At 37.1% G+C, this 24,800-nt stretch overlaps 1 protein-coding gene across 4 annotated transcripts in view; it reads left to right on the top strand.

The window, feature by feature from the left end:
- The window catches only part of NELL2 (neural EGFL like 2), a 390,253-nt gene that overhangs the window by 141,031 nt on the left and 224,422 nt on the right, over positions 1-24,800 (top strand). For all 4 annotated transcript variants that reach the window (XM_045061670.1, XM_023256973.2, XM_019834835.2 and 1 more), the window contains 6 exons: positions 3,401-3,574; positions 3,661-3,757; positions 6,543-6,615; positions 6,786-6,868; positions 7,747-7,875; positions 9,353-9,455. In XM_045061670.1, the coding sequence (XP_044917605.1) occupies positions 3,401-3,574; positions 3,661-3,757; positions 6,543-6,615; positions 6,786-6,868; positions 7,747-7,875; positions 9,353-9,455 (659 nt within the window). The remainder of the gene's footprint in view (positions 1-3,400; positions 3,575-3,660; positions 3,758-6,542; positions 6,616-6,785; positions 6,869-7,746; positions 7,876-9,352; positions 9,456-24,800) is intronic.

The raw sequence follows: 24,800 nt of genomic DNA, 5'->3' as shown, positions 1-24,800 counted from the left end.
CTAATTGATTGTACTCCCCTGTGGTAACTAGTGTTAACATTTTGAGAAGTATCCTTCTTGATCTTTTATTTTTCTCTAAATACACACAAATGCGTGCGTGCACACACACACACACACACACACACACAGAGTTTCATCAAACAAAATGGGTTTCTATAGTTTTTGTTTGTTTATTAATAGTAAACTATGCATTGTTTCATGTCTGAACTTCATTCTTGTATAGAATGTTCCAGGGTATGGATGTATCATAACTGCCCTATGAGTGGATAGTTGGCATTCTGTCAGATTTTTACTATTTTAAATAAATCTGCAGTGAGCACTTTCTGCATGTATCATTGCTAATTTGTGGTGTTATTTTGCAGGATTGATTTTCAGATTTGGAATTACTGATTTAAAGAGTATGCACATTTAATGTGTTGATAGTTTTACCAAACTACCCTTCAAGAAGTCTGTGTCAATTTATTTTGCATTAATAGTGTATCAGCATGCTTATTTCTCTGCATTCTTGTCTTACAGAATGCCATTTGTTATCAGATTTTATTTATCATATCTCTTCTGTTGAGGAATTTTTAATTTTTTGGTAGTTAAAAAATAGTCTGTGTTTTATTTTAGTTTCTGTTTTATCCAGTTTATTTTCTCTTCCAATTATAGCTAATTTCCTTCTTCTACAAGATTATTCCCAGCAGCATACAAACATGAGTAGTATTTCTTACCAATTAAAGACAGATCTCCTTTGACTACATGTTTTTCCATAGCCACCTTCCCCTTTCTCCAAAATGTCTACATTTGCCTCTTATTTCTGTCTGCCTCTTCTCTCTTGACCCTACTTCAAGCAGACTTTATTCCCTATATGGTTTTCTGAAATAATTTTAGGCTTATCAAACACGTCTGTTTTGCTAAATCCAGTGGTTAAGACTTCATCTTCCTGGTGTTCTTGGCAGCATTTAATACAGTTGATTGCCTCCTCTTTCTTGAGGTAGCTTCTTCATCATTAGGCCTCTGAGTCACCACTCTCATTTTTAGCTCCTTTAATCTTATTAGCCACATTTATTGGTTTGCTTTGCTGGTTCCTCCTCAAAATGTTCAAGCATTCTTCATGGCTGTGCCTTCGTGGCTTTCAGTGTAATCTTTATGCCTATGATTTCCCAATTCCTCTCTCTTGTCAGACTTTGCAGATCTAAGTATTCTATGTATCGTCTTCAGTGTTCATTAAGTACCTTAAACATGACATATCTGAGTGAAAAACTTGATTCAAAGTACCTTAGCTTTCCTTCATTTGAGAATGTCTTGATTTCTCCTTCATTTCTGAAGGATGTTTTTGGTGGGTATAAGATTCTGGACTAAAACCTTTACTTTCATCCTATGAACACTATCGTGCCACTTTCTTCTGGCTTCCATTGTTTCTGCTGAGGAATCCACTACCACTTTAATTGTTTTTCCCTATTGATAGCTTGTCAATTTTTTTCTGGCTGCTTTCAATGCTTTTTTCTTTGTTTTTGGTCAGAAGTTTAATGATAATGAGTATTTATATTAATTCATCTTGTTTGGAGGTTTCTTAGAGTCTTAAATCTGTGAGCTTATGTCTCTTCTCAAGTTTGGGAAGTTTTCAGTCATGATTTATCTAGTACTTTTTCAGTCTACCCTCTTTTTCCTTGTTTATGGACTCTACTTATATGAATGTTAGATCTTTTGTTATAGTAATTCAGGTCTCTGAGCCTGTTCATTTTTTTAGTCTATTTTTATCTCTATTCAGATTGGATTATTTTTGTTCTATCTTCAGTTAGCTAGTTCTTTTCTTGGCCCCCTCCTTTTATTGTTTAGCCCATCCTTTGAGCTTTTTTATTCCAGTTGTATTTTTCAATTATAAAACTTCCATTTGGTTCTTTTTTATATGTTTATTTTGTTCTTCTATCTGTTTGCTGAGGCTTTCTATTTTTTCATTTGTTTCAAGTGTGCCCAAATATGTCAATAAGTTCTTGTTTTTATCAAAGTGTCTTCAAAATCTTTGCTAGGTATTTCTAACATCGCTATCATTATGGTATTGATATCTTTTGACTGTCTTTTTTTTTCATTAAATTGTAGATCTTCTAGAGGCCCCTGGGTAGCTCAGTCAGTTAAGCATCTGACTTCAGCTCAGGTCATGATCTCCTGGTTTTTGGGTCTGAGCCCCACTTCCAGCTCTGTGCTGACAGCAGACCTGGAGCCTGCTTCGGATTCTGTGTCTGCCCCTCCCCCACTCACAGTCTGTGTGTGTGTCTCTCAAAAATAAATAAATAAACATAAACATTTTTAAAAAATTGGAGATCTTCTTGGTTTTTGGTATGGCATATGATTTTCAATTGACAACTAACCATTTCATAGAAGTTCTGAGACTTGTATCTTATTTGATTTCCCTGTTTTAGCTAGTTTTCTGTGACATTGATCTGGTAGGAGACGGGAAACTGTCATCTTGTTACTTCCAGGTGGAGGAGGTTCCCCATTTGGTCTTTTATTGCAAACTGAAAGGGAGCTTGTATTATTTCTGCATGGGGGTGGAAGTTCCAACTCCCCACTGACACTGTGGTTGGGGTGGTCTCATTACTGCTGGGTGATGGTAAAAGTTCTGACTCTCCCCTATGTCTTGTCTGACACGATTCCAGTGAAAAGGGGGCGATATGCTTTGTTACTGCCAGATGAGGATGGAAGTCCAGGTTCCTCCCATGTGGTCTCCACTGATACCATATTCGGGGGTGGGGGGTTCTCATTACTGGTTGGCTGTGTTTAAAGTCTTGGATCTCTACTTGGCCTTTTTTGTCATTACCCTAGTAGAGGTGTTGGGTACCTGATTTCTGCCTGAAGAAGGTAGAAATCTAGGCTCCGCTAGCCTTCACTAGCCTGGTTGGGGATGGAACCATAGTTGTTTTCTGTGGTGTTTGTCTGGAATAGAGTGGTTATTCTCTAAAAGATTTTCTCTTACTAGCCTTCCCATTCCCTGGCACTTGGTTAGAGACAGAAAGTTTTTCTGGAATATATATACACCTATATATACATATATATGCAATTTATTTATATATAATAAATACACACACACATATAAATATATATATGTAATTTATTTATTTGGGGGTCTGCATCACTTAGTATTTCCAGGTTGCTGGCTTCTTTAGCTCCAAGTCTGGGGATATGAGGCAAAAAGAAAACCTAGGAAACCACCACTTTGGGTCCTGCAGTCCTTCACTGATTTTCTTTCTCTGTTCCATATTTTAGACTCTTCTTATGTTTGTTTTATAATATAACGTTTAGTTGTACTCAATGGGAGGAGTTGGGAAAACATATACTCGATCTTTGTGGAGATGGAGGTCTTGTCAATAATTTTTGAACTTTATTTTCAAGGTGTCCCATATGCTTCTTCTCTATGCAGGTACCTAGAACTGGAAAGCAGTGGCCACCGGAATGAAGTCAGACTTCATTATCGCTCAGGCAGTCACCACCCTCACACAGAAGTATTTCCTTACATTTTGGCTGACGATAAGTGGCACAAGCTCTCTTTAGCCATCAGTGCTTCCCATTTGGTTTTACACATTGACTGCAATAAGTAAGTGAAATGTTCTCAGTTCAGGAAGTGGAAGATTCTATAAAATTAGTGTTCACTCACATTATTTGATGTTTCTTTTTTTGCAGGATATATGAAAGAGTGGTGGAAAAGCCCTCCACTGACTTGCCTCTGGGCACAACGTTTTGGCTGGGACAGAGAAATAATGCACACGGATATTTTAAGGTATTTTTTGGCTAAGGGCGGATCATAACATGTAAATATAAACGCTTTCTAATTAGTTTGGAAAATTATGTTTTGCTCTTTGTGGTGTGAAACAAAATAATTTGATTTGTGTATTTTTTTTCTATTTGTGTCTACTTTTTGGACACTAATGTTTTATTTAGGTGGCCTACAGTATTTTCTCTTTTTTCCTGAATAAATTTGATCTTTAGACATTACAGAGATGATCACAACTTTGCAATCAGGAAATTAACATATCATTATTGAGATTAGGCATTCAAAGTCATAAAAACCTAAGATGTTAATATACAAATAAACTGTCTACCATTGAAACATAACCTTTGCTCATACTTTTACAGGGATGTTAATAATAGAGGATTGAAAACGTTTCAGTATTCACTATTCAAGGTCTTTCTGTATTCAGAAAGTGAAAAGAGAATATATATATATATATGCACAAATCTGTCAAAACTAGAAAGCAGTCATAACTTGTACCTTTTTTTTAGTGTCTACTTAGAGACACGCTCCATAGAATTTCATCATTTTAGATGATCTAAAAGACATCCCAGTTAAATTTCTTTATCTTAAGGATGAAGAAATAAAGTCCAGAAAATTGCTTGACTACAAGCCCATAGTGTAATCATTTCCCCCCAGGGACTATGACAGTGCCTATAATATAGAAGTGACTCAGAAAATGATTGTTAACTGAAGAATAATAGATTCTGTGTCCTACTCCTGGATTTCTGGGTAGAGTAGGTACCAGTAATTTTGAAACTGTGTTCTAACTAAGGTTTGTAATCCTGGGAAGGTATTTTTAAAACTTACTTACACTGTTAGGGGTGCCTGGGTGGCTCAGTCGGTTGAGCGTCCGACTTCGGTTCAGGTCATGATCTCACGGTTCGTGGGTTTGAGCCCCGCATCGGGCTCTGTGCTGACAGCTCAGAGCCTGGAGCCTGTTTCAGATTCTGTGTCTGGCTCTCTCTCTGCCCCTCCCCCACTTGCGCTCTGTCTCCCTCTGTCTCAAAAATAAATAAACATTAAAAAAAAATTAAAACTTACACTGTTAGTTACCTGGAAACCAGGTGCCTTGTATATATTATTCTCGAATCTTATGTAGGTTTTGATGTAGGCTCTTTTTTTTTTTTTCTCTTTTACATGTGCGTAGACCTGCTCAGGGGCGTTAAGTGACTTGCCCAAAGCCAGTCATAAGAAATTGATTCCATGCTTACGGGTCCTAAGAAAATCAGTGCTTTTTTCCCACGTTAGGGATGACAAATTTGTAGATGCCAAGTCTCTCCTCTATTTAACCATGATGGTCTTTCCCATGGAGCTTGGATGCGGCCTCAGAATCCTTCTTACACATCAATTATGTGTACTATTCTAGGGGTTATAATTTTTATTGTAGAGTGAATTGTGTCCAGTGGAGTTGTACAGTGCACAGATTGTATAACTGTACATGGTAGCATTGTTTTCATTTTGCTGTTTCCAAGTGATAGGAGTTTGTACAGAAGTTGCCTTTTTAATCCAAACTCCTAGCACACAACAGATCTAGAAATTCCACACAGTATACTAAAATATTTATCATTCACATTGACAGTCTTCTTATACTATGCTATTAATTGCATTAAACATATAGGAGATATAAGCCAGTATTTGGTATATTTTGTAGGTACATTAAAAATTATCTTGAGAATATGTTGCTACTGTCCTCCTGTCATTAAACATTCTGTTTGCATTTTTCAAAGGAATAAAACAAATTTTAATTGAAAATATATATAAAGTTGATGAAAGAAGAGAGAGGGATGGTAAGTGAAAGAGACAGCTGGAGTATGTCTGATGAGGTCATTTTTGAGCTACCATTGGCCTTCGGTTTAAGAGCCCAGGAAGGTGGAAGCTAATTAAACCTTAGTGACTAAGGATACACGTAAATTCTACCTGTAAACATGTGCTGTGGCCCTCTGTGTAAATGGGTCATTTCTAGCTGGAATTTTTTTTAATTTCACGCTGAACATTCTGTACTTTTAAGGACTTCTTGCTAAGTCTTTCTGCAGCTGTATAATGAATCTGTTGTCCTTTATAAATTGAGAAATTAGTGGAGGCACTTGGGTGGCTCAGTTGGTTAAGCATCTGACTCTTGATTTTGGCTCAAGTAATGATCTCATGGTTTGTGAGATTAAACTCCATATCAGTGCAGAGCCTGCTTGGGATTCTCTCTCCCTCTCTCTCTGCCCCTTCCCCTCTCTTTCAAAATAAATAAATAAAAACATTTTTAAAAAATTAAAAAAAATAGATTGAGAAATTAGTTTGAAAATATCCAACTGAAAAATGAGAAATGCTCAAATGAGCATTGCTGTTATGACTCAGTTTTTCTGTCTCTTCCTTTCTGATGATTGCAGTTAATTTAAAATTGTTACCCGTTTCACTGTTGCTGAAACCAGAAGTGATTTTTCGGGTTGATTTTTAAAGGTCATTTTCAAGCCTTTCTCCAGTAGCTAACTAAAAATAACTTCTCAAAACAACATGACTGTTCCCTATTAATTATATCTTGACATTTAATCTTAAGGCTTTAAAAATATTATCAATAGAAGAATACGTGGGTAACCATCTATTTTGCCTGATGTATTATTTCTTTCCCTTTGGTTTGGAATAGAAGTAATGTATTCAAAAAGATTTTGTTCAGGGATCTTGGTGAGTCTATCTTATAATGTTTTCCTTCATGAACTTGACTGTAGAACATAATTTGGGTAGATGAAAGTAATATGTCTTTTTTAAAATTTTTCGCACACAGGGTATAATGCAAGATGTGCAATTACTTGTCATGCCCCAAGGATTTATTGCTCAGTGCCCCGATCTTAATCGCAGTAAGTCCATTAGTTCTTGCACTGTGTGATGAAAAGTGTGCTTCTTGCTTAATTTTGTCCACAATGTCAGTTTGAAATTGGAGTTCCCACATATTAGTTGTCAGCATAGACTTAACTAGATTGACCTCCTTATAAATACAACTTGACCAATGTAGTGTTTGTAATTCCAGCCTGTCCAACCTGCAATGACTTCCATGGGCTCGTGCAGAAAATCATGGAGCTGCAGGACATTTTAGCCAAAACATCAGCCAAGGTAAAAGCTACTTAGAAATATAGTGTGGGGAGCTCAAGATCCTTGATGTTCTTTATAGTTTTTTTTATAACCACAAATGTTTACCTTTGAGACTTTTCTTACACTATATTGTTTGTTGGCATCGAATCTAGATCTCTGCCCGAGGAAAGGGCTTATAAATATTCAAACCCTAGCCATCTGTATAGCACATGATTCAGTAAATCATAAATGAGACTGATTACCTGGTTTTTACACTGCTTATTACAGTAGAATTTATTATTTTAGTTTTCATTATTATTTATTTTTACTTATTTTTCTTTGTAAGGACAGAGGTGAGGGGGCTTTGTAAAGGATATGGACACTAGAATTTTGCCAAGGAAATGTTCCCACAAATGCTTTCTACTACAGTGTTGCTGTTGTAGGAGTATTCACTGTCCTATGCATGTTTCAAGTTTACTTGCAATTTCACCAGATTGTTTTTCATCTTGCATGGTAGTTACTGGGAACCTGCAAGTTGTAGCGTGATTTTTTTCTGACACAATATAAGTTCTGGAATTTGTTTTTTTTTTTCACTTGAGTAAACATATTCATGAAATGAGACATTTTTAAAAGTGGAAAATGCTTTTCTCATTGTGAATGATGCCATTTTTACGTAGCCTTCATTTATATCCTATGAATTATGCTTTTTTTTTTTTAAAAGGCAGGAACCAAATTTACAAAAAGAAAGGGGGGGATCTTTTCTCTTTTAAATTTTGGCTTAAACATATTTGTAAAATAATAGATGAGCACAGCTATCATTACTGCTATACGCTGAAAAAAATGAGATGCCTCCTGATGTATTTTGCATTTCTGTGTTGCTGGAATGGTGAACAATACAAACCCCTTCCTTTGTGCCACAGCTGTCTCGAGCTGAGCAGCGAATGAATAGATTGGATCAGTGCTATTGTGAAAGGACCTGCACCATGAAGGGAACCACCTACCGAGAATTTGAGTCCTGGACAGACGGCTGTAAGAACTGCACATGCCTGGTAGGGCTTCTGCTGGAGTTCACACTAAGGGAACTCAGATGCCCCAACTCTTTAAAAATTTATTAAAACAATGTAATCATGAAAATTTCAAGACCCATTTCCTCAAGACACAACACTAAAGTGCCAGCAAACCCGGTCAAATCTAAAGAACTGTGTGTTGCATTATTAAAGACACTTTCTAGCCTATAAAGATGATTATGGTTTAGGAATGCTATAAAGTTTAAGTTTATTTGTGCACACATGAAGTTAGCAATTTAAATTGGGTTAGTAAAGGTGATTCCCAAAGGATTCTATCTGTTATCCTTAACATTTTGAGGGATTTTCCCCTCATGTGTTTATTAACGCATTTAATAAAACTAAACTCTATGCAGCATGAGATATTATGACCAGATTGGATCATACCAAAAATTAATGGAATTTAAATACGTAAGATAATCTTTAAATGCTTACAAATACAGTGGAATAAAAATTAGATGACTTAAATAAATATGACTTCTCTAATTGCACACTATTAAAGTAGAAATATTTAGTGCATTATTCTTTCAAAAGTAGATTCATTTTCAAAGAAAAGTTCAAGACTAGCTCGGTTTTGAACTTTTACATTTCATCTGAATTCATCTGTTAAAACTCATTTACTGGAAAGAAGCCAGAGGTCTGTGTGAATTAGCCTATAAAAAGACATTTCTCCAAGTTCAGCAAGTTTGTTCAAAAACAGAATATTGTGCATGTTAAAAAGTCAAAGATACGTCTGAAATTAGTCATATGTGTGTGCATGTGCATGCATGCATTATATAATTTCTGTTCAGAAACATATTCTGGTCCCAGAAAAATTATAGCACTTTGCAAATACAGTAAAGCCTTCCCAACCTGATAATGGGGGACAAAAATTGACTTGAGTAAAATGCAAGATATGTATAGTGAGGTCAGTGAGGTGACTGGAGAAACAGCTACCTGCCTGAATGACCTTCGGGAATAAATTCCCTGACATACTGTTTGCATTTTGGTGCTTCTTGTGGTGATTGTCAGCACTGCCCTGTGGAGGTGCTTAACCATCCACGGGAAGATTCTGGGTCCTGAGACTGCGTCTGCAGGATGGCAGCAGCTATTCCAGAAATCTGGTTTGTCGGTTCTCATTTAGTGAGTAATCTGGGCGGACGTGAGGCTTACCCCTTGCTTCCTGTTTCACTGTCAGTGTGTCCCTGACCCATGTTCTCATCCACCTCACAACAGAAGGGAGAATGCTATCTATTAGGATCGTCACTGGACAGAACATGGGAGCCAGTCACCAACTGTGTTAGGACCCACTCTGTATTACTGTGGGTCTCTGTATCATGGGTTTTACTGTGTAAAAACCAGAGGATAGTGGTATTTATGACATTTTATGTGAAGAGTTTGAACCTTAAGAAACCGATTAAAAAATACTTCCAGGCTATCAAACTGCAACTTGGAAATTCTTTAAATATTATTTTCTTCTCAGAATGGAACTATCCAGTGTGAAACTCTGATCTGCCCGATTCCTGACTGCCCACTGAAGTCGGCTCTTGCATACGTGGATGGCAAGTGCTGCAAGGAATGCAAATGTGAGCATAACTTTTATGATGAATACTTTTTTTTTGCAAAAATACAGCTTCATATTAATAAATATGCACCCATCATTGGTTTGATCTGGGCAAGCTAAATGGCTTTTAGAAATGAAGCAAATAGGTAGAATACCTTCTGTACTCTGGTGATCAGTTGTTTTCCATTTAAAAATGCTATACTTGTATTTAACAGGAATATTTTTTCTCGGCGGGATCTGTTTTGTGTAGTGACAGTAGTAGGAAAGATATGTAAGAAATTTAGTGGTAGACATTCTCTCATTACACGACTTGATACAGATGCCTCCAAAAATAGGTTAAGGATGGTCCATACTCAGCCACGATGACCAAAGAAAGCCACAATGCAAGTGACCTTTGATAGCATACGCTATGCCAACTCCATCAGCTCAAACCACAGAGGTCCACGTTGTCATAGGACCGTCCAGTATGAATGGGGCCATGGTGTTAATTCATAAAAAAAGGCTCACACTACTGAGTGAGAAAGCTCTTTTGCCTTTAGTAGCTGTGCGGTTCACTTCTGATGTCAGGAAATGCTGTCTGAATTCATAGCTGTCTTGAAACGGGTTCTATATCATTTGTTCAATAACAGATTGTTGCATTTATGTTACTTGCACATTAAAAGACTGTCCTTAAATTCTTGTTAAAAGGAGCATTTAAAATTTACCTATTTTTGTACAAAAGAATAGTAACCTATGCAAACCCAATGTTATAAAGTTTGTAGAATATACGGGACTACGTAAATGCAGACTAATCATCCATGTACATAGGAGGACAGAGAAGTAGGGGAGGGGATGGAAAGGGCGAGGGAAGGAGGGGAAAGAGAATGAATGTTTGCTTTTGCTAGGGCTTTTGTTCACCCTGCTCCATTTACCATTGCCATCTCCTACTCTGGTGAGGGTGATGAGTTATCAGGGAAAAATCAGGAAGTCGCTTTGTAGTCCATTGATTTAGTTCCCTCAGTTCATTTGTATTCAATTTTATTAGACTTTACATTGAAGCCAATCCATTTCGTGAACGTACATTAGCCTAGTCAAGTAAGTTTGGCTGAACCAGGAAGGACTGAATGCAATTTTCTTACACATGTCACAAGCTAATTTCCTTGGTGAGGAGTAATCTGAGTTTTTCCTTGAACTTGTCTTAGTCCCTAAAAGCTTGTGGTGATGTTCTGTAGTTTTCTTTGTACATAGTTGGAGGCAGGAGGGGGAATATTCCTAACATGACAATAACGGGAATCAGACTTTTTGCTTTAACTTCTTTTATTCTTCTTTCCACATTTATTTCTACGTTGTTACCCCTGAATATAATAGATTTGCATTAAGTGATGTCAATTTTATTAGAGACAGGCTGATTGGAATAATGGACCATCATGATAGATGCATTAGTCAGAAGTAGTGAATTTCAATTCTGATTTTACCATTTGTCTCTTATTACCAACAGTAAGCTGCCTACTAAATCAGACAGTGCTTGAAATCTTCCCAACAACATGCATTTAGACTTAATGAAATGGTAAAATATTTTGAGATTTATTAATGCAGAGTACTCCTGGCAGACTTTGGTGTTAATGATTGAAAATCGATTGTGTTTGTCTCATATATAGTAGTGAAAGCTAAGTAATCAGTGAAGGGACCACAGCATCACTGAAGAAATGCCAAAATAATTTATTTGAGTCTTTCATTTTCTATCATTAAAAGTATTAAGGATAAAGTGACTTTGTCTTTCTGCTTATATTCAGTGATATGAGTGCCATGGAATACAGAGGTTTTGTGCCTGTATTTGTTTGTAGTTAGAGTATTCGAAGTGCTTCTAATTCTGATGAATTCAGTGTTTTACAAGAGCCAGCAAGAAATTTTCTGTAAACACCTACAGAATTTTTTTTCCCTAAGGGAAATAAGAATTTAGTTCATATGGTAAATATTCCTAAAGATTATTTGGGAATGTGTCTCCCCATGCACAATTTAAAAGCTAGTCAGTAAAAAATACTTCAGGAAATATGCTTCTGAAAAGTTTGCAAAAATTTGTTTTATAAAGGAAAAAAATAACATCTAAAATAAATTTAATAATCATTAACTGACTTGTTTAGATTGTTCAGATTGTTCAGATTTTCATATGTGCTGAGAGAAGCAAATAGCTATGAGAGAGGGGAGGGGGGAGAAAGAGAGAGAGAGAGAGAGAGAGAGAGAGACAGTCTCACTGTTTCATGGGAGGGGAAGGAAACATCTCATTTTCTTATGTACATTTTCTCAGTATTATCATTGCTCTATTTTATGAGAACTTCATTTCAGTGGAGTATAAATTAAGCTGTGTGTTTTTTATTTTTAAAAAGAGAAACCGAAGCCTTCCTCTTATACCCTGCACTCATCCTGTCTTTGCAGCTCTTGCTCGATAGCCTTTGTAATGACATAAAATTAACAAAATATATTCTTTACTGAGAACTGCTTAAAGAGATTAATCACTTGTTTCTAAAGTCCTTGGAAGGGAAAACGCATAACCCGACTGCTGAATTTTACTCTGCCAAGATTGAAATGAACAAAAGAAGTGCATGTGGCAAGTCGGTTTTTGGTGTTCTTTATTCAATGCTTTCAGGCTTGCTTCGGCAGAGTTTTGTGCAACTCTGAGCAGCCCTGTTTTGCAGTCTGCTTTATATTTTCCCTCTGTAACTTCAGCTTTAGCTCTTTATCCAAATATAAATACTGGTGAATAGTAAGAAGGTTGTTGTTCTGGGAAAGAAGTCAGAGAGAACCAAGCCTGTTACTTTCCTTTATTTGAATCTACGAAGGGAAAGTGCTGGAAGGAGGGGCTAAGCCTCTTCCTGCCCCCACCCTTGAGCTATTGTGGTGGAGTTAAACTGAAACAGAAGTTCTAAAGGCAGAAATGCCAACACTAAATAATTAAGGCAGCGATAATCACAGCGCAATGAAGTCATCTCACTTCCATCGGTTGTTCCTCATTTGAGCTTCACAACAACTGTATGAGGCAGGCATTGCTTCCATCTTCCTAATAAGAGTGAGTACACGACTTTTCCAAGAACACACAATTGATTAGAAGTCCCAGAGAAGTTCCATTTAGAAGTGCTGTGCTTTTCAAGCCTGCTTCCTTCTTTAAGACCATCTGCGACGATTAATCTAAGTAATCTACTTTTATCTGCTGGTAACTCAGCTTGCCATGCAAAACCATTGAGAGTCCTGGCTGAGTCTAGGCTGCTTGCAAAGTAAGCAGGATTTGCCTTTCTCCCTCTCTTCTCCCCTTGCAGACACCATCCCTGCATCCTTTATCCCAGTCACAGGCTCTCAACTAGTCAACAATGAGACTGACGGACACAGATGCAAGTTAACTCTAGAAAATGCAAAGTATAAATATTGTGGGTGACTTTAACTCTGAAATAGGATGAGGTCCAACTAATTGAAGTATGTAAAATCTCAGTCTAAGTTAAAAAAACAGTTGTCAGAAAATAATTGACGTAACTTATAGCAAACAAAGTTACAGAAAGTCAACTGAAATAAAAAAAAATTCAGTAATCTGAACTAATACTATAAGGTCTTTTGCAGAAGAGGCTGTGTTTAAAACAACAATAACAAGGAAGGCTGATTTCCCCTCTTTTTCTAGAGCAGCATCAAACATGGGAAATGTGAATGTGACCATCAAAATTGGCTGGTGCTTGTTCAGTAGCGATAGTTTTTTTAATTAGTACTGTCTCAGAGAGGCCAGATTTATATGAATAAATTAAAATCATCATTCCTTTGATTGAACAAAATCAGAGTTTCAATCCATAACATAGATGACATTTTCACATGCTCTGTGGTGATTAGACAACAGATTGTATTAAAGTTAATTTAAAAAGTCCTGTCAGCTTAGATAAAATGGAGTTCTTATACTGTCTTTGCATATTGAGTAGTTAAGTATGTGAGTAATAGAGTGAGATTTTCTGGGTTTGTATTCTGGCCCTAGCAGAATTAGCTGTGCAGTTTGGGTCAAGTTATCAAACCTCTCAGAGCCTCAGTTTCCTTATCTGTAAAAGGAAGAGAACAGTTATACCTATTTTATGGGGTTAGTATGAAATGTGAGGACTGAGTAAGTAATACATATGTAAAAGTGGCTTAAAACCATGTCAGCTATTATTGTTTTGTTAAAAGAACTCTGTTTTTATTCATGAAAGTACAAAGAAGTGAAACCATCTCATTGAGTCATAGATATAAAGCTACACAGGACCTTAGAGATCTTCAAAACAGTCATTTGCTTTTGGGGAGGTAAGGCTTCATTATCTCTATATTACAGAGGAATAATGAAGCCAGGGGGATTAAATGACTTTTCTAAAATCACACAGTATATAATGCAAGGTAATTATTTTTTCCAAATTGTGTTCTGATGTAGGAGACTATGCTTTTCAAGGCCACTCTCTTCCTCAGTATTTTGGATAAATCTTGACCAAGGCTGATACTAAGAACCAATTTATCATGCATTTTGTATTCTTTTATGTCTGGCTTCTTCCATTCAAAATCCTGTTTGTGAGATCCATCTATATTTTTCCATGTAGATGTCAATTATTCATACTTATTGCTATATATATTCTATTTGCATTAATGTACCATGATCCAGTCTATTACTGAAGGACAGTTTGGGGCTATATAAATAGTCCTTCCAGGGGCACCTGGGTGGCTCAGTCGGTTGAACATTCAACTTCAGCTTAGGTCATGATTTTGCGGCTTGTGAGTTCGAGCCCCACGTCAAGCTCTGTGCTGACAGCTCAGGGCCTGGAGCCTGCTTCGGTTTCTATCTCCCTCTCTCTCTCTCTGCCCCTCCCCACTCGCACTCTGTCTCTCAAAAATAAGTAAACATTAAAAAAAATAGTTAAAAAATACTTCTTCTATAAACATTCTTTACATGTTTTTTGGTGTTATGCATGCTTGATGGGTATATACCTGAGTAGAACTGTTTGTTCATAGGTTAAGACTGTTTTATCTAATGGTAAAACTGTTTTAACCTCTTGTAAAATTGTTTTGACAAACCATTTTCTATAGTGGTTATACCAGTTTACTCTGCCGCCAATATATGAAAGTTCCCATTGTTGTACACCCATACCCACACTTGGCATTTTTTATCTTTTTTATTTTAAGCATTATGATAAATGATGTTGGTACATGATATTATATTGTAGTTTACATTTGCATTTCCCTGGGGCACCTTTGTGGCTCAGTCAGTTAAGTGTCTGACTTCAGCTCAGGTCATGATCTCATGGGTTGTGAGTTCAAACCCTGTGTCAGGCTCTGTGCTGACAGCTCAGAGACTGGAGCCTGCTTCAGATTCCGTGTCTCCATCTCTCTCTGCCCCTCCCCTGCTCACACTCTTTCTCTCTCTCCCTCAGAAATAAATTAAATGCTAAAAAAAGTTTTTTTTAAATAGAAGAATAAATTTGCATTTCCCTGATGACTAATGAAGATGGTAAACTTTTCATATACTTATGGGTATTTTCATTAATTTAATTTAATTTTTAAATTTTCATTAATTTTAAATAATAGAAAAGTAGATTATATTATATGTGCATTTTCCAAAGAGACTAGTTTGGGAGATTTAACTCTTTTATGTTCACATTAGTGTGCAAATACGGATGATTCTAGCTCTGTCACTTAAACTGCATAGAAAAGTGGGGACAGAGATTAAGTGACTGCCACTTATGTAATTTGGAGATTTTTCAAAAATGGAGTGACAGTGCAATAAAACTGATTCAGAGACTTCTGAATATGTAAATATGGGGATGAGGAACAAAAATCAGTGGGATATAATTCACCAAGAGTTTCTTTGTTCTTGGAATAAAGAAAACAATTATATAATATATATAGGTTACATTAAAAAAGAAAATCATTTTGGAGCAACACAACCAATAAACTTAGCTGTCTCTACAGTAATGCTGGAAGCATGGGAAATATGCAGTATGCACGTGAGATTCTCATGCATGAACACAGTTATAAATTAGTTGGCATTATGGAGACACAAGGGGCTACATGGCCAGAATGCCAGTGCTGACTGAGGCATTCCTCAATAATGTAAAAGATAGAAATAGCAATCAAAAGGACAATGTGTTGTTTTACTATCAGAGGCAGTATTTTTAGAAAACTTTCTGAAAATCTGTAGTTATTAGAGAATATTATGTGACAGCGAACAATTGAATGAGCTGAAACCTTATGGTGTTGCAATAAATCATGTGTACAACCTTGGTGTACCTCTTGGGAGCTTAGCAGGGATAATCTAAAACTAGCCCCCTCAAGCAGAGGGCAGGGGGAGACTGAAGAAAGAGGCAGGCCACTCCAGGTTGGTAGGTGGAAGTTTTAATAATAGCAAAGGGAACTTAGAGATGAGGCTTGTCTTGGGTGGCAAGATGAATGGATTCCTGCAATTGCCCTCAAATCTTCAAAGTGTATAAAGAGGCCCTAATTGGATTCAGTCACGTATACAGTCTGTAGTGCAGATGTTTTTAACCCCACATCATTATCTCAAGGCTAAGCCCTTGGATCATTTTGGGAGTGAGGAAGGCAAGCAGAATCCACGTTCCAAGGCAGGGGAGGAGGTGAGGATCCTCTGAGTGCCTGGGTCCAGCTCCTGGGTCAATCAGTGCTCATGTTTTTTTGATGTTGTTCCCCAACATTTGGTTTGGATTCAGTCTCTTCTCCCCTAAGTTAACTTAATTTAGCATTTAAAGTAACATTGGATAAGTTGTAGAATTAATATACTATAAATTAGTATACTATAAATATACTCTAAATCTATATGCATATGTGAAAAAAGGGCAAGAAAATAGTCCACTTATGCCTTACTTATTCAAGGTAATTAAGCTTATGATAAGGAATATTTTCACTAAAGACAAATCAACTACGTTTTATTAAAGAGAGTTCATCAAGGTAATCCTGTGGGCTTCTTAAACACTACAATTAATTTTTGCTAATACTTTTTCATAAATTCTTCAAAAATGCAGTTGGTCATGCTATCTTTCAATATCTTGATAAATGTCAAATCGGTGGAAAAATACTGAACTGGCAATTTATCAATAAGCAAGGATAATTAACAATATAGCTTTCAGATTAATGACTATAGGAGACATTGCATGATACATTTTAATGACCTTTAGAAAAACAAAAAAATGACTGTTAGCAGTCAGCTTGTATCAGAGCTGGGATGCCAGGAAAAGGCAGAGCTGAATCAGAGGATGATGACAGTGTCACAATGATTTAGTTGCTGTGTCTTCTACTCCACAGTCCAAAGTAGTATAAAGTTATCTGACTCTATCATTCTTCATAATCCTAGTATAGCATTTTTTAATGTTTTAACCTAAAAATAATGCATGCATACAATAAATATTCAATCCATCCAAAAAGATATAAAATAAAACATAAAAATCTCCCTTTTTCTTCCTCCTCTCGCAAACTTTTAGTCCTTGTGTATCCTTCCAGATGATTCTCAGTGCACCCACTCACATATGCATGTGTAGGCTTTTCATATACGGTAAATGATATCACACATTTTCCTGGACTTTATCCTGGAGATTTTTGCATATCAACTAACTTTTTAAGTGGCTGAATATTACTCCAATGTATGGCTTATTATAATTTTATCTTTTCTCCATCACAGGATATTTTAGTTTGTTGTTGTTTTTCTTATTAAAAATGATATTGCAGGATGTCATTTATAAATAGTCTTGGTGCATTTAAAAAGTGTTTATTTATGTATTTTGAGAGAGAGAGGGAAAGCATGAGCTGGGGAGGGGCAGAGAGGGAGAGGGAGAGAGAAATTCCCAAGCAGACTCCACTCTTGCATGGAGCCCAGCGTGGGGCTCCATCTCACAACTGTGAGACGGTGACCTGAGCCGAAATCAAGAGTCGGACACTTAATCCACTGAGCCACCCAGATACCCCAGTCTTGGTGCATTTTTATGTGGTCTTACCTACAGGGAGAATTGCTAATGATGGAATTGCTGGGTCAAAGATTATGGCACTTTTAAATATTGCCAAGTTTGCCAAATTACTCCACAAAAAGCTGGTTCCCCCTTCCACGAGGAGCACTAGGTGGCAGTGCTGAGGGAAACCTGAAAACATTTGTCTCTTCAGTGTCAGTAGGTCTTTAAAAGGGCATCAGGATGGCTTTTTTCTCTTTATGCAGCAACCTTGACAAGGTAATATCAATTCATGGGAGATCCTTTAATGAGAGATAGATGGTCTATGGCAGGCTGAACTTGCTTGTTTTACTGCAATGTTGTCTAGTATGAGTTTGTACGAGATTATCGTTAAAATGAATTGCTGTTCTGTATCTTCAGTAAATTCCATAGATGGCAAAGAATATACTGAATCTATTTTTTTTCTGAAATGAGCATAGTTTTCCAGAAGACATAACACTGAGTGCTGCCCTCTGATTCTGAGGCATTATGCTGTGCCTATTTAATCATCTTTTATTTTAAAATAATAGAGAGTAGTTCTTCACTTTGAATTGTAATTTCTCTTCATTATTAAGATTCTTGAATAAATGTATTTTGTGGATTTTTGTTATTTTTCATGCTCCATTACATTTTCTCAAAAGAATTTCTCTGTGCATCTAATGACATTGCTTAAATGGCCTAAAACTCTTCAGAAAAAAGCTTTATGCAAATCTGTCCGTAATAGTAATTAAATCATGCTGTCTAACACAACTCTAGGAAACCGAAAGTGTGACTCTTTAGGTGATCAGGAGGCTAGTCTTCCTTAGTGGTGTAAGGCTTTGAAACAAGTGAGGACATTTCAGATTTATAGCAAAGCGAAAGAGTGATAATCTAGATATCATTCATATGAGACTCAATTTAAAAGAGAAGAAAAACACTTATGTTAGGCAGAAAAATACAGCTTCTTATCTGAAGTGTTGTTAGGTAATTGTTTTAAAAATGGGCTTATTTTCTCCTCAATAGAGATCATACAAAATGGCATTTTGAAATCAGAATAGGAAAAATAAGATATGTGCCATTTAAAGCAGCTTACAAGTTGATTTTGGCAATTATGTAGAAAGTAGAAACTCGGATAGAACCATTGCATAATAAAAGTAAGTGCACATCACAGTGCCCATTGCATAAGAAAGTTACAACACCTACCATCCTAGCAAAACGTATAAAATGGTAACTTGGCTACACTGGACTCCCTGCTGGATGCCTTGAATACTTTGTGTGGCCTGTGTTGTCCAGAATATATTTACAGACTGTATAAAATTAGCATAGATTAAAAATTAAATGAAGAAAACACAATGATATAGGAGTTCAGTGTGAGGAAGGGTCAGAAAGGAATTTTCTTTCTCAGTTTAGAGACGGTTTTGTGATAGAGTGCAATTCAGGCACATTTCATTGTGGGCAAAAGCTGGCCCCAAATTCAAAACTATTTAACTATAGAAAAAAGGCACATGAAATCACATGAAATTGCTGTAAGAAATTGTTCTGGAGTTAGAGGCCATAGGAATGGGACTGCATCCAACTCAGGAACGTTGGGCTTGTGAAATATCTGTTTGTAGGAATGGCTGCTGTAATTCCATGGCTTGCTCCTCGAATATTCTACCCACGTTATGTACTAGAGTCTTTGCCTAGGTCTTGCTTTTAAATGGTAGCAGCTCCTACCCACACCCTCTTCACCCCAGTTACCGAAACTGTTGCCTCTACTGGGGAACTGGCTACTTGGTCTCTGGAGTTTTGGCCTAAGCCATAAGGCCATACAAATATTTTTAGGATTTGGAGTTCAGATCTTGGGCTTACTGTTTGTTTTAGACTTCAGTTATACTGATAGTGTAAAAAGAAAATTCTGGGCTGGCTGGCTTCAGAATGGCCCTCACTTATAAATACTTTTTCAAGTTGTAAAGAGATATCTCACGACACTTGTGCAGCAAACTCAGCAACCCAGGAGAGAGAATGTTAAGTCCACACACCATAATATATAACACACACATGGAATATTTATCCTTTTAACCGTTGGGAAGTGACCCCAATGATCCATGACACATACATTGATAATTTTACTGAGACTTGAATTTTTTGTCCAACAAATTATGAGGCCTGCGTGCAGGAGCACATCACTTAGCTCAGTGCTTCTCGGATTTTAATGGGAATATGAATCACCCAGGGATCTTGTTAAAATGAAAATTATGATTCAGTGGTTCTGGGGTGGAGCCTGAGAGTTTGCATTTCTGATCAGCTCTCTGGTGATGGTCACCCTGCTGGGACATGGAACACACTTTAATTAGCAAAGACTTAGCTAGTGGGTGTGCTGTCCTTGCCCATTTTCTCCACGGAGCTTCCTCTTCCTCTCCTGAATCTCGAGTGTGCAGTAAGGCCACAGAACACCCGCTTTAGGGTTTATGTTTTAAGCCGGCATTTATTAAGTATATTCTGAGTGCAAGAACTTGCCACGGATTATTTCTCTTGCTTGTTGTGAAGATGCGGAAACCATAGCTTAGGGAGGCTCCTTCACTTGCCTGAGATAACGTAGTCAGTGGAGTGGGAACACCACACTCTGAACACATGCTGTGTTTTTCATATACTGCCTCATGTGATGTGTGACGTATCTCATTAGCAGAAGTAGAAGATGAGTTTGAATGGAGAAATGAACAATTCATGATGTTCCGGAGACAGCGCTAATCACATGTTCGAAGGATACATAAATTCCTAGGAAATACACTTTTAGGATTAGTATTACGATTTCTATACGCAGTAAGAAGGGGAACAAAACTGTAAATTAGTACACATTGCTAAAATGAAGTGTCTGTGTCATTCTAGGAAGCACGACCTTTCATTACTTTGTTGGGCCCCCTATATGGAACAGAAACCATTGATTTTGATGGTTCAGGAAAAGAAATCTCAAAAGCGAATATCTTCTGATTGGACTTTTATTTGATTTTGGTAAAGAAAGAACAAGAAAATCATATTGAATTAGAACTTAAAAACATGTTAACTAGAATTCTTCAAAGTCAGTGATCATGGTGAATGCTTCCTCGTTGGTCCCCAAATCTTTTTTTTTTTTTTTTGACGGTTTTGCATTTTCATTAGATGAGGTTTCTTTCTAAATGGGCTTGGTGGAATAATTCACATCAGTCTGCTTTCCCAGGCTTTTAGTAGCTTGCTTCTGTCTCATAAGATATATAGTTTTAGTTTATGCCAGGTGGCTCTGCTGAGATGGATTGTGCTGTCTCAGTGTTAAATTAAACTGTTCTCATCCAACTTGTAACTATGCATGTCCCACATACATTGATGTCTGGTTTTTTTATTGTAGGTCCTGTAAGTGGAAGAAGATTAATAAAAGCAACCCAGTACTAGAAAAGTTTAGGACAACACATTTTCCACAAGCTTAAATTCCCTTTCCTCCTTTGCAGAAGTTCTCCCATTAATCCGTGTCTTTAGAGTTGTGCCCTGTGCCTCTTGATTCCTGAGTTTATTTCAGAGATGGTGATCTGGGAGGAGTTAGTGAGCCTGTACAAATGTACCTGGCGATGCTGAAACCCAGTGTGTGCGGATATTCTCTCAGTTTTTATTCAAACAGTCAAGTCTTTTTGGCCAATTTCAGGTCCCCATCACATATGATAGCATTATTTGTAAGAAGGCCCAAAACACAAACTCTTTTTTTTTTTTTTTGTTTTTGCTTGAGTTGTTATTGTTACATTTGGGAAGCTAATTCTTTCTTATGCTTGGAGGAAGAGGGGGAAAAATGCAGAAGGTAACACATTCTTTTCACATTATTTTGTGGGTAAACATCATGTTTTTAAACCAATAAAAAACTGAAACTTTTCTGATCACAAATTAAGTCAGTGCACAGCAAGCAGTATTACGAATTTCCCATTTGTGTTTATGCGTGGAGTCTACCTCCAGAATTTCTCAGGCCCTGAATCTCAGAAAGGTCACTTTTATTTGTTGGTTGAAAAGAAGGGAGGGGGTGGGCTAGCATAGAACAAGATGGACATTGTACTTGTTCACTGATTGATTTCATCTCTTCATGTCCCTGCAGCCCATGATTCCTAAGTGGTCAAGGACCTGGAGCTGGGGGAGACAGTCAGTGAATGTGAAGTAGAATGTAAGAATTGGATTAACTGTCCTGGCTGAGTTTGCCATATGCCCAGGAATGAATTTAGGAGTTAGATAGCTTGGAATAATTCTAGAAATAGTATTGTGTGTGTGTGGGGGGGGGGGGGGTGATTGTTCTATGCATATGGAATTAAAGGTGAAATGGTATCCTACCATTGAGTCTCTTTTCCATAATTTTTATGCATTTGGAAAATAATTATTAAGCACCTTCTATGAATTAGTCTTTGCTAGACACTGGGGTTACAGTGATGAACAAAATAAGATTGCTGTCTATCCTTGAAGATGTGACGATCAGGTGGGAGATAGACATGAATCATATAATGATCAAATATGCAATGCAGTGTTGTAGCAGTGCGTTATTGGTAAAGTGTCTGTAATAAGTGAAATTTGCCTAGCAAGGAGATCAGGGAAGGCATCCTTCAGAAAATGATGTTGCAGTTGAGATCTGATGAACGAATAGCATTACACTAGTGAAGAGAAGAATGTTCAGGCTGAGAAAATGTAATATGCAAGCGCTCTGTATAAGGAGATAGGATATTGTATAAAGGAGGCCAGTGTTGCTGATGTGCGGAGAACATGATGTGAAATGCAGCTGGAGAGGTAAGAGTTTTACTTTTTATTTTTACCCTAAGGGCATTAGGATGCAAGTTACATATTTTAAACAAGGCAGGTCTATTTTTGTAAGTCTCCAAAACAAGAAATGATGGTAGCTTCAATAGGTAGTGGTGATAGGAAGTAGATTCTGTATATATTTTGAAGGTAGAGCCAATAGGACTTTCTGATAGCTTAATATGGGCATGAGTAAAGAGAAGAGTCAGGATGACTCCAAAGGTTTTGGATTGAGGAAGTAGAAGGATGAAGTTGCTATTAGCCATGATGGGGAAGGCTGCTAATCTGGCTGGATGTGGGAGAGTGGTGAAGATAAACAGTTCTGGTATCTTCTGGTATGTTCTGTTTAAGAGGTGTGTTAACCCCTTAAATGGAAATGCAGAGCGAGCAATTGTACGTGTGATTCTGGAGTCTGGGACAGAGGTAAGAAATAGAAGCAAAATTCCGGATTGCTGAAATTTTTTTTTTTACATGTTTGTTGGAAATTTGTATTTTTTAAATTAATTTTTCATGTATATCATCCACTTTAAAATTTAATTATTTTTGCTTCTTGGTTTGTGAGAGCTCATTTTGTAATAATAATCATCTATTATGTATGTTACAAATATATTTTTATAATGTTGCTTCTTTTATTTAGTGTTTTTCAACACAAAGATTTAAGATTTTATGTAATTGGATTTTCTGCGCATGCTAAAAAAAAGCCTTTTTTATTCATAAAAATATTTACCTCCTGGGCGCCTGGGTGGCGCAGTCGGTTAAGCGTCCGACTTCAACCAGGTCACGATCTCGCGGTCTGTGAGTTCGAGCCCCGCGTCAGGCTCTGGGCTGATGGCTCGGAGCCTGGAGCCTGCTTCCGATTCTGTGTCTCCCTCTCTCTCTGCCCCTCCCCCGTTCATGCTCTCTCTCTCTCTCTCTGTCCCAAAAATAAAATAAAAGTTGAAAAAAAAATTAAAAAAAAAATATTTACCTCCTAACCTCCGAATGGCCCCTGTTTTTTCATTTTAAATTTAAATAAGCTGGGGTTTATTTTTGTGTACATGAGATAATAATTCTTGTTAAGTTTTTTTTTGTTTGTCAAACAAGTTAGCTAATAATTCCAGTAGTATTTGTTGACAATCTTTTGTTCACTGATTAACTCTCTACTTTATCTTATGTTAAATACTTACATGTATTTGAACTAATTTCTAGGATTTCTATTATTCTCTATTAATCTGTCTCTTACAGTACTTATTCTGCAGCATTTTAATTGTTGTAGCTTTCTAGTAGAAGAGTTATTATCTTGGAAAACAAGTCTACCATGATCTACCACTCTTCTTTTTAAAAATATTCTTGGGTTATTTTCTCTTGTTTATGCTTCTAGATGATTTTTATATACCAGGAGAATTATCTGTCCCTAAATGGTTTTAAATGCCCAGGCATATGTGTGTATGATTCTGGTAACTTTTTTGAGATAACTCTTTGATGGGTACCACAGAAAACGTTTTTGTAGTTATTCTTGTTTGTTATTTTGTATGTATGACTGAAAACAATCTCATGGTTTAAGGTTTGAAATATTTCAGAGATGGAGTAATTCTGGGTATTGACAAGCTCAAGGGTATGGGTATGGGTATGGGTATGGATACTTACGTGATGAGGGCATGAAATTCACTGTATACAAGGAGGCAAGCAAACTCAGATTCTAGATGTTGAACAAGTATTCCAAAGGCCAAAATTTCCCAAGACAGATTGGAGAGGAAGACTGTTTTTAGGTTTCAAAGTTGGGGACTATCATAGACAGGTGATATTAATGAGAAGGGGGGCTAGGGGTCAGAAGAGATGTTGGCTGCTTGGAAATTAGGTCTGGATTCACTTGGGAAATTTTTGAGAAGGCTTGATCTGGTTAGTCTAATCTTGGCTGGGCTTGCTTATGCATCTGTAGTTAGCGGGTCCGTTAGCTCAGCTGGTTTGTTTGTGGTGGCATTACTTTTATGGCTGGGATAACTGGAGCTTCTTTCCATGTCTTCTTTCAACTGAGCAGGTTAGCCCAGGATTGTTCATATGACAGTTGTAGATTTCTAAGAAAGTCCAAACTTGCAAAGCCTCTTGAGACCTAGGCTAGGAACTCAGTTGGACCTTATTACTTCTATCGTGTTCTGTTGGCAAGTCAAGTCACAAGGCCAGTACAGATGATGGAGGACCTGTCAAATCACATAGAAAGGGGGCATAGATTGAGGGATGCAGAATCTGTAACTGTTTCTTCAATCTTCAATGCCCTGGGAGGATGATTGAAGGTGAAGGAAATCCAGAGAGATATGAAGATAAAAGCAGGAGAGATGTGTCTAGTTTTGCTGCTTTCAAACTGGGGGATTATGGTCAAGAATGACAGGAAATGAATTATGATTGGCTTCACTGAATTAAGGGCCTGATTCTTATTCTGGCACTGACTTTCAGCGTTTGTGAAGCCTGAATTCTAAGGTGGTGTCAAGAGCTTGGTGAAACTAGTGGTCAGTTGCCATGTGCAAGGCCATCACTAGTGGAGAAAATAGATGGCATGTGAGATGGCATGAAGTTTTACCTTTTGGGCAGTGGTTCAAATAGAACAGAATAGAAATGTGGTATGGTACCTTTAAAGAATATTAGCCCAGAAAGGCAGGGATCATAAACGGTTAACTCGA

The sequence above is a fragment of the Felis catus genome, chromosome B4 (genome assembly GCF_018350175.1).
Source record: "Felis catus isolate Fca126 chromosome B4, F.catus_Fca126_mat1.0, whole genome shotgun sequence".
NCBI classification, from domain to species: Eukaryota; Metazoa; Chordata; class Mammalia; order Carnivora; family Felidae; genus Felis; species Felis catus.
Note: the sequence above shows the minus strand (reverse complement) of the source record. Positions and strands in the feature narration are given on the sequence as shown.